Source organism: Micropterus dolomieu, linkage group LG02, assembly GCF_021292245.1.
Source record: "Micropterus dolomieu isolate WLL.071019.BEF.003 ecotype Adirondacks linkage group LG02, ASM2129224v1, whole genome shotgun sequence".
NCBI classification, from domain to species: Eukaryota; Metazoa; Chordata; class Actinopteri; order Centrarchiformes; family Centrarchidae; genus Micropterus; species Micropterus dolomieu.
In genome coordinates, this window is record NC_060151.1 from 10149776 (window position 1) to 10164325 (window position 14550).

Here is a 14550-nt window from a genome sequence, read left to right on the forward strand (position 1 = left end):
AAAGTTAACATAGATCAAATTTTTGCTATATTTCTAAGTTGATAAAAACATGATTGAACAAGCTTTGTGGTGTGCTGCTCGAAATTTAAATTACTATCAAACCAAACACCAAGGTTCTTTGCCACAGGCTTAATGTGATTTACTAGGGAACCAGCAGATGGCAGTATTTGATTTGCCATCTGCTGGGACCAGATGACCAGGATTTCTGTTCTGTCTGAGTTCAGCTGGAGGAAATTATTTGACATCCAATTTTTAACTTCACAAAGGCAGTTGTTAAGTGAACATTCCTGGGTCTGTGGATCTGACGGGCAAGTATATTTGTGTGTCATCAGCATAAATATTAAAAGAAATGCCATGTTTATGGATAATATGTCCAAGGGGAAGCAGATACAAGGAATACAAAATGGGTCCTAAGACCGACCCCTGAGGCACACCATATTTAACTGGACAGAACGATTTTTTTTCTATTTGACAGGTAGGATGAAAACCATTCTAGGGCAGTACCAGAGATTCCCACCCAGCGCCTCAGTCTGTCTAACATGATGTTGTGATCAATGGTGTCAAAAGCAGCGCTAAGGTCCAGGAGTACCAGGACTGAGCACATGCCTTCATCAGCAGACATTAAAAGGTCAAAAAAAAAAACATGTACATAATCCACAAGCACAAAAACACAGGTATTAAAACTGGGAAAGGGAAGCAGCCAGGGCTACAGTATGAAATAAATACAATATAAAAGTATAAAATAGATAAAAGGTAAAGAATAAATATAATCAGATAAAAGCAAAGGCATAAAAGTAGGTCTTGAGCTGCTTCTTAAAACTATCAAGAGAGTTTCTAACTGAAGATTCATAGGCCATAAGAGTCATATTTGGTTGTTTGTGGGGAGATAACAATGTAATGCAGACTAAATGTTTGCAGATAAAAAAAAAAACCTATTCTTGTTTTGGTCATGTTAATGGCCTTCACATGCTTGTTTGTCCTAGCAGCCAATGCAATTTGAAAACCCCAGACTATTCTGCGACTACTTCACTAACGGCAATCCTGGACTGATACTGCTGCCAGCAAGACGTGAAGTGCTGAGCTTGCAGCCGTATGTGGTCCTGTACCACAACTTCATCACTGACACAGAGGCTGAGGACATCAAGGGGCTCGCTGAGTCAGGAGTAAGTGCCATTTTCTTATTTTCCTCAATAATGGTAATAAAAACGTGTCTCCAATATGTCAGTTTTTTTGGAATTAAGAATAAGAGCCACAGTTTTACAATATAAACTATTTTTTGTTTATCCAATGAGGTCTTCAAATGGTAGCCATGTTTTGTAGAGTTTTCTCAACAATAAGAGGAGCGGTGCTGTTTCTTCCACATGGGACTCACAAAAAAGGGAAGCTGCAAAGTCTTTTTTTGGTAACACCAAGAGTTCAAGAGATTCTGTCGAAGTTTGCAAATAGACAAACCAGGATAGAAAATAAATAATTTTGCTATGGCCAGGTGAACACCTTGTACATTGAAGAATCAAGGCTTTTCAAACTGATTTTATTCTACAATTAACCAATATCAGAGGCATTGTTTTTATTTAGGGCTAATTGTGTTTTTGTGACCTTCCACTAAAAAAGCTACCCTCTGTTGATGTTGGCTTTGCTGGTATCACTTATATCTAACATATATTATACTTTTGTCCTTGCATTGAGTGCACTGAAAAGGAAAATTACCTTTAGCAAGGGGTAACATTGTGCTACAAGGCCTTGAATCAAATTATTTTTAATGTATTAAGAGTAAAGGTGCCTGTCAAAATAAAAATTGTAAGTATGCATTCATTAGCATAGCAGAGTCCCAATTAGACCCTTATCCCTGTTACTAGCAAGGTGTGGCTACACGTTTTGACAATTAAACGCAGCACGTCTCAATTATAGATTGCGCATACAAATATAAATGTTAAAATTTTGTCAATATGGACATGCCACACATCGTTAGATTGAATAGATTCTCTACAATTCAGTCGTTCAGTTTATTTTATGGGAACCATGAGCACCAAAGTATAATTCATTCAGATTTACCGGTATGATATGGTAAACAAGAGTGACGAACAAGAAGTGGTGACTCTCTACCTCTGAAGCAGTCATAAAGTCTGAATATGTGTCCATTCCTTGGGTCAAAAAAGTAATCCAAGTTAAAATAACTACAGTACCGCTACTTTGATAAGGAGTTTTCTTTCTCTCTCTCTCTCTCTCTCTCTCTGTCTTCGTGAGGTTTGCTTACATGCACTGTCTCCCTGAACTAGATTTTTAAAATTCATACCAGTTTAAATAAACAATTTCATTGCAGTCTATTTCCCATCTTTGCTGAGAAAGAGCTTTGTGGGAAAGGAATTAAAGGTCTGTCCTATAGAGGCAACTGTCCAAAATATAGGAAGGGTGAGTTCAGTGATTAAACCAAATAAAAACCAGGGCTATTAGTTTACGTTTTACGGTATATTACTCGATAATCTGCTGTGCTGTGGGGTTCTCTGCATGGCTGCAAACTGTGTACATTTTCCTACTGCAGAAATCCTGGAAATATGGAGGAAGAGTTGGTCTGTGTCCAAACATTTAGCAAGCCTTAAAGAAATGAAGGATATATTACTATGAAAACTTAGCTGAGTACCTCAAACTGTCCAAATTACCCTGCTGGACTGGTTATATGAAGTCCACTGTCATACAGCCTCAGTATCTATCTGAAAGCAACATACAATTTTCTGCTCATTTAATGGAAAGCTAAAGCACATTGTTCCCAGATCTGCTCATAGTCTGCTGACTCTGTTTCTTTAGGGAATATTTGGTGGGCTAACTAAATTCGTGCCCTATAGTTTCTGTGAGGTTTTGGCATTGTTGAATGAGTTTTCCATCCTTTGCTGAGATGGAAACCCCAGTATTTATTTCATCATTATGTCAGCTTGTGGGTTTATTGAAAACAGGCTCAGGATATGGTATTAGTATTGAGCAGTGAGCGGCATTTGGTAACGATGAGAATGGTTTACATGGCTTTGCTCATGCTGGATCCCAGAGCCTTATTTAAACATGAAGCAATAACACAGTTCTGTTGTTTGGAGTTAACAGGTATTTCATCGTATTGGTGTCATGGTGATGAATTGACGTGTGAAATAATACGTTTTTTGACCATTTTTCCTCTTTTGAAATGGTTTGTTTAAGCCCTTAAGAGTTGAATAAAGTAATGTCTCTCGTGGCTGTAAGGAAGTTGTCAAGGGTTTAATCTGCAAGAAATATTGTGTTACCAGTTTTCTGCTTAGAACATTGTGCCTGTTGAAAACTGGAAAACATGTCTGAAATAAGCAGAATGCAGTGTGACGATTCTGCAGTCCAAATAAATCACAGAGGCTCAAAGTCCAAAACATCTGGACTTCCCCGGACTCACTTCCACTCACTTCCAGACTCCGTGGAGGGTTAGCACACTGACAAGTGGAGATAAGATAAAACTTAAAACTAATACCTGTAAAAGAAGTAGGGTATCTAAACCTGATAAAGGCTCATATGCACATTTTTGTTTGATTTGTGTTATTTTGTAGTCAAGAATTATGATTTTATTTTACCCGCTCCCCTGCTCCCTAAGATTGGTCATGCAAGATTAGATGAATAATTGCAGTGAGTCATTGTGTCATCTTTTGGAATTCACATACTTGATTTTTATCTGCCTACAGTTTTTATTTTGGACATATGATTAGTGCCTGTTTTTATGCATTTTGTGAGCGCTTTGCAGCTAGACATCAAAGATTTTCTTCTCCAACAATCACAAACATAAAATGCTGTTTTCTGTCTTTGCTGTCAAGTTGAGACGGTCTGTGGTGGCAGCTGGAGAGAAACAAGCAACAGCAGATTATCGCATCAGCAAGAGGTGCAAATTACTTATAACGCTTGTTTATGTATATTGTTCTGTTTATCATCATTAATTAAGTCAAACTAGTTGTTGGAGCCACCTAATCTTCCATGGCTGCAATGGCAATGAAACACATTTAATGTAGTAATAAATATGCAACTTTAAATAGAGCAGGCAAATGATGTTAGATCTACTTTTTCAACTGTAATGTGTCATGTATCAATATGTCTTTTTTCTAGTGCATGGCTGAAGGGCTCAGCACAGTCCACTGTTGGGAAGCTGGAACAGAAGATCTCCATGCTCACTGGTCTCAATGTGAAGCATCCATATGGCGAGTACCTCCAAGTGGTGAATTATGGTATTGGTGGCCATTATGAGCCTCACTTTGACCATGCTACAGTAAGTCGATTGTGAGACAAGTTGATTTTATCACTAAAGACTTTGCATGTTGTCTGTGTTTACATGATATGAATAATGATATATCAACTTTCTAATGTTCCAGTCACCTTCAAGTCCTGTGTTCAAGCTGAAAACTGGGAATCGAGTGGCAACCTTTATGATATATGTGAGTGAAGCCTTGCTCTAACCATCTTATGACTCTGTATGACCCACATAGCAGTCCTGTCCCTGGTTTTCCAAAGCCTTAATTAAAAACACAGAGGTCAGGTCTTTGCCACAAGTGCTGCAAGACTTTGGAACAACCTGCCTGAGAAACTCAGACTAGGCCTGACCTCACTACCTAAACTACACTTTTATAGATGATGTCATACAGCAAACTTAGATCAACCTATAATTTATGTCTCTGACCTCCATTTTAGAGCAAACATCGATATTTTTGCTTTAAACATCCTATTTGTCTTTTTGTTCTGTTCATTTTATCAATTTGTATTGTTTAACTAACAGAGTTGAGGAAGCATTTATTAATATAAAGTATTATTATTGTTGTTATTATTGTTATTATCATTATTATCCAATGTGAAAATCTGAGTAAAAGTGAATACTGATAAAATAAAATAAAATAAAATAAAAGAATGGCTTAGTGTGAGGCTTTGAAAACAGTGCAGCAGACAGACTGGCTTTTCATAACATGAGCACATAAACACAAGACACAACTCTGAAGGAATGTCCTTTTCCACAGCTCAGCTCTGTCGAGGCAGGTGGGTCCACAGCCTTCATCTATGCCAACTTCAGTGTTCCCGTCGTGGAGGTAAACACCCTGAGAATGTTTTAAGATGAGCTTAAAGCAACCTCTTTCTTTTGTCTATGTCTGTGCCATTTTTTGCCTCTAGCTAGGTTATTTTCACTTCTGTCAGCGCCTCACTCACATTCTCTGGGGCAGCTGTCAAAATTCTAAAAGGTCAGATCACAACAACAATAGATACTGCTATTGTATGGTTTAGCCTGAGTGGAGGTTGAAGCTGTTTTTCGGTTGATCAGTGAGCTGCAGTGTAAAGTTTACCAGGTACCCCCGGGGTTTAACCTTTCCCCCTTTCACTTTATTGAGATCTGACTTCCTGGCTCAAGTAACTAATTCAATATTGTAACTTGGAGGCCTTGTGCTTGAAATTCAGCTAGATATTTAGATTAAAGCTGAATTAGTCGACCGACAGTGTTGAGGATTTGCAGCTTTTCTGTGTCCTATATTATAGTAAACTATCTTTTGAAGGGTTGGTCAAACAAAACAAAAGATTTGATGGCTTTAGGAAAATGTGATTGGCATTTTCTGACATTTTATAGACCAGAAGATGAATCAATTAATCAAGAAAATACTTGTCAGATTAATCTATAATGAACATAATTGTTAGTTGCAGACTTATCTTAGACCAAACAGCTTTTCTGACTTATTGAAAGTGATTTATGCTGTTTTTCATTTCACAGAAAGCAGCCATCTTCTGGTGGAATCTTCATAAAAACGGTCAAGGAGACGTAGACACGCTACATGCTGGCTGTCCTGTGCTTATTGGGGACAAATGGGGTAAGAGTCAGTAGATTGAGTATGATGTGATGGTGCCGTCAACAGGAAGCAAAAAGATATGTGAATATGGAAAATACTAAGCACTTTATCAGACACCTCTTTTGAACAGATTTGGCTTTGGATCATTATCATGGTCTTGTTTCTCTCAACAGTTATCCATTTCAGCTTTCATATTATACAGGAGCTGATGTACAAACGCTAGGCCACATCTGTGCTGCATTACATGTTTTGAGATGTTACAGAGTGCAGTTCAGACACTGAGCCCTCATATTGGAAGCTAAACATCTGCTGCCGGTTGGCCCAGACCAACAAACTCCTAATGCTGAAACGTGTGTTAGGGACCCAGTTAGAGTAACAGACGGATATTAATCATCACAAAGCAGCTGCAGAAGTATTTGGTGGCTGTGTTGTTTTTAGCAACCATATACATCTTTAGGAATTAATTTTAAGGCTGTATTTTTCTTATACAAAAGATGCAAGGGCAAGAAAACTTTCATTAATGTTTTTTTTCTATTCTCCCTCGAAGAAACTAAAACATAGTTTGCATCTTTCTGTATGTGTCAGTGGCAAATAAATGGATCCATGAGCATGGCCAGGAGTTCCAACATCGCTGCAGCCTGAACCCTGAAGAGTGAGAGGGGTGGAGCGCTAGCTGGGCCCCTTGGAGTACAAGAGCCAACCTCTACAATTGAGAGGCACACTTGCAGGCAGATAGAAGGAGGGAGCCAGAAAGTGAACATACAGGCAGGGGAGGTGAGAGCTGTTATGGGGCAGCCTGCTTCTATGATTGGACCTCCGGGCCCCAGGGAGCCTAAGCACAGTACAGTGCTGCAGTGGACATGGATAGCAGAAGGCTGAGAGGCGGGGGTAAAAGAGGAGTGGGGCAGTCGACAATCACTCCCCAGAGCCCAAATGGTCTTCTGCTGCAGATGGAGAGAGGCCTCTGCCTTCGCACACTGTGCTGGTTTCAAGGCGGTTTGCCTCGTGCTTCCTTAAAAATGGACTTCTTATGCAACGCTCTTCCGACACTGGGCAAACTCTAGGGACTGCCATTGCAAATCAACACAGCTGAACTTGGTACATACCATCCAAGCTTCATTTCTAATGTGTGGATGCAGAAGTTTACAAAAAATACCTAATGTGCCTGGCTGAATCACTGTGAAATAGTGCACAATGTATCTTAAAATGTCTGTTTAATGTTATGTTGCTGCCAAAAATAAATGTTGTTTTTAGATTTGAATATTCAAGTGAATTTACGTGTGATAACGCTTCTATGAAGTGATCGAACAAGCAGCTACAGAGCGTGTGACATTTTAGTACAGTGGAAAAAATGTTTTAGGCTTGTTTTAGACTTTAAGGGCAATATCATTACAAAAGACAAAACATTCAAGGTGCTGTTTTCTTTCTCTAGATGCAGATTATTAACAGAGATTTTGGTTGAAATTCTTCTGTAATGGGTCATCTCAGACCTCAGGACTCCAGTTCAGACGGGTGCTATGAGTCAGAGGAACCAGTCATTGTGATGTGCCTGTTTATCCCCAGCTGAATGAACGATGTGGTCATCGCTGCCTGTGGGACACTCTTTCAGTTTGATGTAATTGGCTGTCTAATGGAACAAATGAACCAGATCTGTCAGCCTTTTACTGAGCTTCAGAGGCTGGTCATCATTAATCACACTCTGCACACCAAATAATAGGGAACCCGTCTGCTGCAGACTTCTCATGCAACCAATGCTGTCTGCATACTACTTACTTATCTCGGGTATCTGTGTCTAAGCAGGTCATAACCCATTTTAAAACAGAGTGAGGTGCAACAAACACCACATTAAAATTCACTGTACGAGCTTGGGCACTAAGGGGCCTATATATGTGACATTTTTGGGGGCCATCCGGCAGATTAAATGAAAATATGAAAATAAGAAATGAAAATAAGGGGGTGACAGAGGAATAATACCTCTGTCTCCTTTCAGCTCACCACAGTGTACACAGACACGCTTGGAGCTCCAAGCGCACACTAACACAAAGAAAATATAAGAGCCAGTCGTACTGAATGTATATTGCACATTCCTGGGTGCACACCAACAGCAGGATTTGATTATTTTCCCTTGGAGTTGATGGATAGGAAGACCCCACTTTTCTAAAGCTCTCTGTTTCTTTGCAAATATTAGTATTAGAGATTCATTCTGTTAAAAACATGGTTATAGCTACATTGTCTGAGTCCATAAGGATTTTTAATTCTATAGACACAATATTGTTAATAGTTTTGCAACTATTTTGCCCATATTTACAGAAACACACATTGTAGCTACTCCTCAAATAAATTACAAGGATACATCTTAAGTCTATGTTTTAATTAATTATCCAACTTTTACTTGAGACAGCAGAGGTCTGTACCCATCAAGTTTAGTTTTACAAACCAGGAATTCCAGGAAAGCAGAAAGGTTTAAATTCATCTTTTCACAGGTTCATCTTACAACTTGAAGCCTAACTTTTCCCAGAATTCAAAGGGCTTTATTCTACACCCTCACACACTGTTTGTGTGAGCACCACAACAAGCATGGATGTAGACGGACTTGCTGCTATGCTAAAGCATAGTCCAAACTACCTACGGCACACATGACTAGACCAGCAGTCACCCTTAACATGGGTAGTCAAGTACATAGAGTAATTCTGGACACTAAAAAGCACTGTTAACACTTTGGGAACTTCCCCAGTTAGCTTACTAGGCTACTTGTTACAGAGTCAACGAGTTTGAATAGCTGATAGAAAATAGACTTGATAACAATTCTGACTGACAGAGAAGCTGCCCAACAACAGCAGAAAAAAAGCACAGTATAAATTAAGCAGGCCTTTTAAAATTCCATGTTCAAGAAAGAAAGAAAATCACTGCACACGCCTGTTAGAAAGCAGTTTTGTAAGTGATGGAAAGATCAGTGCTTCCCTCTGCTGGTGACGTAAGAGATGGCTGCATGGAATTAAAAGATTTTTTTTTTCACTCCATTAAAAAGTAATTTCTTTTTATAAACTGTATTTTACTGTATTGTTTCTTTTTATCACCCATTTCTTCCCGTTGCCAACAAATGTGCCACACAAATACATTGAACAAAGACATGGTCTAAATTATGATCTAAATGCACTTTTGGATTAAAATAAGAGCAAACAAGTGCCTGTGTTTCACTGAAAAGTAAAATGTACATATAGTACAAGGCCTACCGTATCATATCGACGAGGATTCACAGGATTTAGGTAAATTAGTTATTATTAGAGTGAATACAATTCACTCATTCAGTAATTAAGAGTAGAATATAATACTTTATATGGACATTTGATCATTTATATCTGAGAGAAACCTGTCTAAATGTGACACTGTTATCAGCACATAGTGGTTCTTCGTGATAAAACAAGTACTCAGATGTTTTACTTGTTTGCTATACTTACATGCTCTGAAGTGGAGTAGAAGTAGGCTATAAAGTTGCATAAAATATAAATACTCAAGTAAAGCTAAAGTACCTCAAAATTACAAACATTACTTGAGTAAAGTACCTGTCTACTTTCCATCCCAGCGGCCATTCATTACGTGGAGAAACTAGTTCATTACATTATGTGCAGAAGAACAAAAAGATTATTTTTGAGCGCCTTAACGAATTAAACTCAATTTCCCAGAATGCCTCAGTACCAAGCAGCGGCAGCGGAAGCGGGACGTTTTGACTTTGTTGCTCGGAAACAGTTTTGCGCGCCGCCGCTTGTGTGTGGCGTTGTGTGGGTGTGTGCGCAGTTCACGGAGTTCTGTTAAACGGATTATAAAAGAGTTAGCTGGAGTTTAATAAAAAAATCATGCCTGCTTGTGGTTCAGCCATTGCTTCGGCCAGGCTGACCATCTGTATTTACTGAGCTGAGGGATGAAGAGCAGAAAACAGAGGTCCGTCAAAGCAGGAAGCAGTAAAAGAAAAGGTGAACTCTTAGCTTAGCAATAAAGCCAAGTAGCTGTTAGCGTCAGCTGTCAGTCTTACAGTAGCCTCTGTATTATTAGCTTACTAGCTAATATATTATGTTAAGTTAATATTCTTTCTTTCTCTCGGTTTGTGTTGTATGTCTTGTCAGTGTTGTTAATGTGCCTCAATAGGTTAAGCATTTGTGTAATAACTTGTAACGTTAAGTTCACGGAGGAGTTAATGTTAGTGGGTTTGACAAAGGTAACGTATAACGTTACGTTAACATTTTGTTTTGATTAAAAGAAAATCCTGGAATCTATATTAATTTACAGTTTACTCGTTAGTTTGTAGAAATGCGTCTCTTACAATGTTGTCTTCCTGTAACGTTATTTGCATTTGTGTAACGTTAAGTAAGTCTAAAACTACTCGATGTTTGTTGTTGATAAGGGCTGCTATGTACGTTTGCTAGATAAGATGATTTTGCTGGTTGACTTGTTGCGCCGCAAGATTCACATTAATAACTTCTGAGACACGTATCAAACTATTTAATACGTTGGGGTGTTTAGACCCCGACTATAACCGCTGGAGTTTTAGTTGTTTTGGTTCATTTACAGCAATAAGTGCAGCTTTCACAGAGTTTCAAACACTCCTGGGTTAATACATTATTGTCAATAATTTCATACATGTTGTACTCATTGATTTTGAAATAAAAAATTCCAACAGGGATAAGTACAGTAGCTTAGAGAGATTTATTGTGGATGTTTTAAGTAAACAGTGTGATACATTTGTAAGCTTTCTGTACACCTGCAGCTGTGGACAGTCGGACTGGGTCGTATGGCTGAAATAATTATTACAATACTTTTCTATTAATAAGAATATTTTGAGATATTAGTGGGTTATATAACAGTTTAGCAAATGTCATGCAAAATCACAAGCAAGTTTATTTTCAAACCAGTAAACTGTTTCACTAATACATTACATAAAACTCTTTATATGTGTAAAACAACAAGAGCTGCAATGATTAATTGGTTAGTTGTCAACTATTAAATCACCAACTATTTTGATAATTGTTAAAAATTGTTTTTGCCAGTTTGGTATATTATACCAGCCAACATTGAGCTAAAACCTGCAGCAGATACCACTCTTACCTGTCCCATTATATGGTGACCTTTGACGTTAGTATTTACAGTGTTTGCGTTCTTTGTGTCTCGGCCTTGCTGTAATCAAAAATATGTCTTTGCAGCCCCCAGCGACGTGTCCCCATCCACCAGCCTCCCTCCTCTGGTCGAGGGCCAACTAAGATGCTTCCTGCGGGTGACAATAAGCCGGGTATTATGGACAGTTCACAAGCCTCCGTCTGCAACATTCATCAGGCTGCGGTGGTGGGGAGAGTCATCCAATGGGACACACTTCTTTCCGAGAGATGGATCTCAGGCATCACAGATGACCCTCAAGACCACAGCTCGCTTCCCCATCCGCTGTGGGCCAAAGCAATTCACCTCATATCTTACAGGTAACTAAGAAGTGTTTGATATGTTTGTGTTTGCTATGCTGTAAACATATATTTAAAATCAACCTGACTAACCTGTCATTGACGAACAGATATGGGCTCTCTGGTAGTGGAAGTCCTGACAAAACCGGATCATTTGCCGATCGCACGGGCTCAGGTTGCCGGCATCTCACGTCTCTCTCTGTCACACCCCATCAGTGGATTTTACACCCTTGTATCTCCTACATCTGAGAAGCTGGGAGAGTTACAGGTGCGTGGAAACATGAATTCACATTTACCTGGCAAATGCATTTGTGCAGTAACACTGCAAGTGATGTTTGGTATGCTGAAGTTTAGCACTGCATACCAGCTCTGTAGTGAATAGGGAGACTCCACATAAACCGTTGCATTTGCCCTTATTGCAAGTATGTGACCTGCTGAAGTGTTTTTTGGCAGGACGATGAATCTCTACAAACTGCAGGGTCTGACTCTGACCTTACTGTGTAGGGGCAAAAGAGTATCACACATAATATTTAAAGGCACGAGAACCTAAAGGATTGGATTTATTACACCTTCAGAACCTCTTAAGGCTATTAACATTTTTGTATCCATGATTATATCTGCAATATGTCTATATTTGTGTTAAAGGGGTGTTAAGTCGTTAGGACTTGCCAACATCGGTCATCCACCGCTTCTGGCCCTTATAATCATTTGAAATTGTGACATTGACATTGACAAACAAACCTTTGAAAACCCCCGTAGGTAGTTAGGTTGATCTTAATTGAACACCCTTTAAAATGTTCAAGGTGGGATTATTTTCTACCTGCAGTTGCAAATAACACAGACACTTGCCTCCACCAGTTGTGTTTTAAGTCGACATCTTAGATTTTTCTTTGACCTCCTCAGGTTTCCCTTAATTTGGAGCCTCTCACAGAAGCCTATGACAGCAGCAGCTCAGGCCCCATCACCGATATCAGCATTGAAGGACCACAGGTCACCACACTGACTGTGCCCTCGCAGCAAAGATCTCTCTCAGCTGGCAGCGGGAAAGAATCAGCTGGGAGCAGCAGTGGAAACACACCAAGGTTTGATGTTGTTGTTATGTTGTTGCTTTTCATAATAAGTTTATATACGAACGTACTAATCTTACTGTAAATATTGATGTACTATTTTCAGGGGGAAAGACCACTTGTATTTCCAATATGCCCAGAAAGACAAAGGCAAAGAAGAGTCACTGGAGAATCAGATGCCAAGAACAAACATATCTCAGAACAGTCAAACACCTGTGAACCATTCAAGCCGGGAGCCATGTGGCCAAGCAACCAATGATATCCTCTCAGGTTGGTTACAGCATGACTACACATTAGATGTACTTAACCACAAAAGCGCAAATTTGACTGTGTCTTAAACATTTTCTTTCATCTCAGTTATTCTAGAGCGTGGAAATAAGCTAAGAAATGCTATGGTGGTTTCAGCTTTGAAATGTGACATGGATTCTGCCCCAGCTCTGAAAGACACCCCTCTGCCTCTTCCAAAGGATAACATCCTCCCACCGTCCAAGTTGGTGCTTCAAAAGTTTGTAAAAAGCACAGTTTTCTCTATCACCTTGTGATACCACGTCTATAAAACTTTATTCCTGTGTCTGCAGGTTCCCTTCTCCATCTGGGATATTTCTTCAAAATATTCTTCATGCTGATTCAACTCTGAAGCACTCTGAGGATGTTGCAGTGGTCTCAGACTGCAGCTTAGACTGTCCTGCTGACATAGATAACAGAGCTGTGGATCTGCTCCTTGGCAGGTACCTGTGTGCACATTTGCTTTCAAAGTTGACAGAAAATGTAAGAAGTTTTTTCCCCAATATTTTTATTTTTTCTTTTTCTTTTAGCTTAAACACATCTCCTTTGCCTCTCTGGGATGGAGAGGGTTCCTACCCTGAATCTCTGTCTGGCCATAGCAGTGTGTGTGGCGATAGTGAACTCAGTGATCCACAATATGATCAGAGCCTACTGGAAAATTTGTTCTACAAACCTCCTGTAAGTAGACAAATTTATTTACAGCACATTTATTACCAGCACTGGTTATTGTCAGGGAAAATTTGTTTTATGGACAATATCAGTGTCAGCTTACTTGATTTTCTAGCAGAGGGTTATTTATAAGTCTTTCTTGTCTTTCAGATGTCCGATATCAGACCAAGTGATACTGAGGCAGAGGGTCAAGGAACAGTGTCCTCATGTAAAGATCAGCCTAAACAGCTGACACAGTCTGGACCTAAGACTAGTGGAGGGTAAGGGCCTTTACATGCTCTTTAAGCCATGCTGCTCGGACAGTAAAGAGTAAAAATATACTACTTTTAGAGGATCGAGTTGAAGGTGACTGGGTGTCATTCAATTTTTTTAATTCTTCCACCTTCAAAGATTGCCAATCTAAAAAAGTACGGTGACCTTAATCCTTAAGGTTATCTTCACCTTGAGGTACTCTAATTGATGAAAGTCTATAAATAAGCAAGTTAAATCGAATGCAAAAGAAAATTGACCAGATTAATAAACCACTTACACATGATTACATGGGATACACACAAGGTACCAGGAGAGCATATAGCACAGACAAAACATACAGCATGAGTGTAAGAATCATCAATATCCAACGATGGTTAAAATCAAGGGCAACTGGACTTGGTTGAAGATACTGGAAGACGTTTCGTCCCTCATCCAAAGGACTTCTTCAGTTCTGACTGACTGGCAGGGAAATTCAGCTATTTAACCTCAGTGGGGTCGTTATCCCGGGTCATCGATACCGCTGGTTCGTTAGTGTTCCTTGTTGCTGTGACGACAGTCGTTACAGTCGTTAGTCGTTGTTTAGTCTCCCCAATGTACAGGTCTGTGGGGAGACCTGGGGAGACTAAACAACCACTACACAAACGCATGGCTCAACACAGAAGGGCCAACTCCTCAGGTCAAGACTCTGCCGTCTACTTACATCTGAAGGACAGAGGACACTCGTTTGAGGACCACCAGGTGCACATTTTAGACAGAGAAGATGGATGGTTTGAAAGAGGTGTCAAGGAAGCCATCTACACCAGGGTTGAGAAGCCGTCATTGAACAGAGGAGGGGGTCTACGCCACCACTTATCCCCCACTTACAATGCTGTCCTTTCATCACTTCCCAGGAAACTCAACAAACGTAACCTATTGGCCTCAGGTGAAGATACCAACAATGGTCGTTCAGTCTTGGCCACAGGTAGTCCTAACGACTGTAACGACTGTCGTCACAGCAACAAGGAACACTAACGA

The 14550-nt window shown here is 39.6% G+C and overlaps 2 protein-coding genes across 2 annotated transcripts in view; both read left to right on the plus strand.

The window, feature by feature from the left end:
- LOC123958324 (prolyl 4-hydroxylase subunit alpha-3-like) overlaps positions 1-7080 on the plus strand; it is a 10897-nt gene extending 3817 nt beyond the window's left edge. The window contains exons 2-8 of the mRNA XM_046031624.1: positions 984-1163; positions 3819-3883; positions 4105-4264; positions 4368-4430; positions 5004-5072; positions 5744-5840; positions 6405-7080. Coding sequence (XP_045887580.1) covers positions 984-1163; positions 3819-3883; positions 4105-4264; positions 4368-4430; positions 5004-5072; positions 5744-5840; positions 6405-6475 — 705 coding nt within the window. The 3' untranslated portion in view covers positions 6476-7080. The remainder of the gene's footprint in view (positions 1-983; positions 1164-3818; positions 3884-4104; positions 4265-4367; positions 4431-5003; positions 5073-5743; positions 5841-6404) is intronic.
- Positions 7081-9574: 2494 nt separating this feature from the next.
- Positions 9575-14550, plus strand: part of LOC123958331 — a 27925-nt gene continuing 22949 nt past the window's right edge. The window contains exons 1-9 of the mRNA XM_046031636.1: positions 9575-9790; positions 11015-11284; positions 11374-11531; positions 12167-12345; positions 12437-12600; positions 12688-12820; positions 12909-13058; positions 13146-13293; positions 13435-13544. Coding sequence (XP_045887592.1) covers positions 9739-9790; positions 11015-11284; positions 11374-11531; positions 12167-12345; positions 12437-12600; positions 12688-12820; positions 12909-13058; positions 13146-13293; positions 13435-13544 — 1364 coding nt within the window. The 5' untranslated portion in view covers positions 9575-9738. The remainder of the gene's footprint in view (positions 9791-11014; positions 11285-11373; positions 11532-12166; positions 12346-12436; positions 12601-12687; positions 12821-12908; positions 13059-13145; positions 13294-13434; positions 13545-14550) is intronic.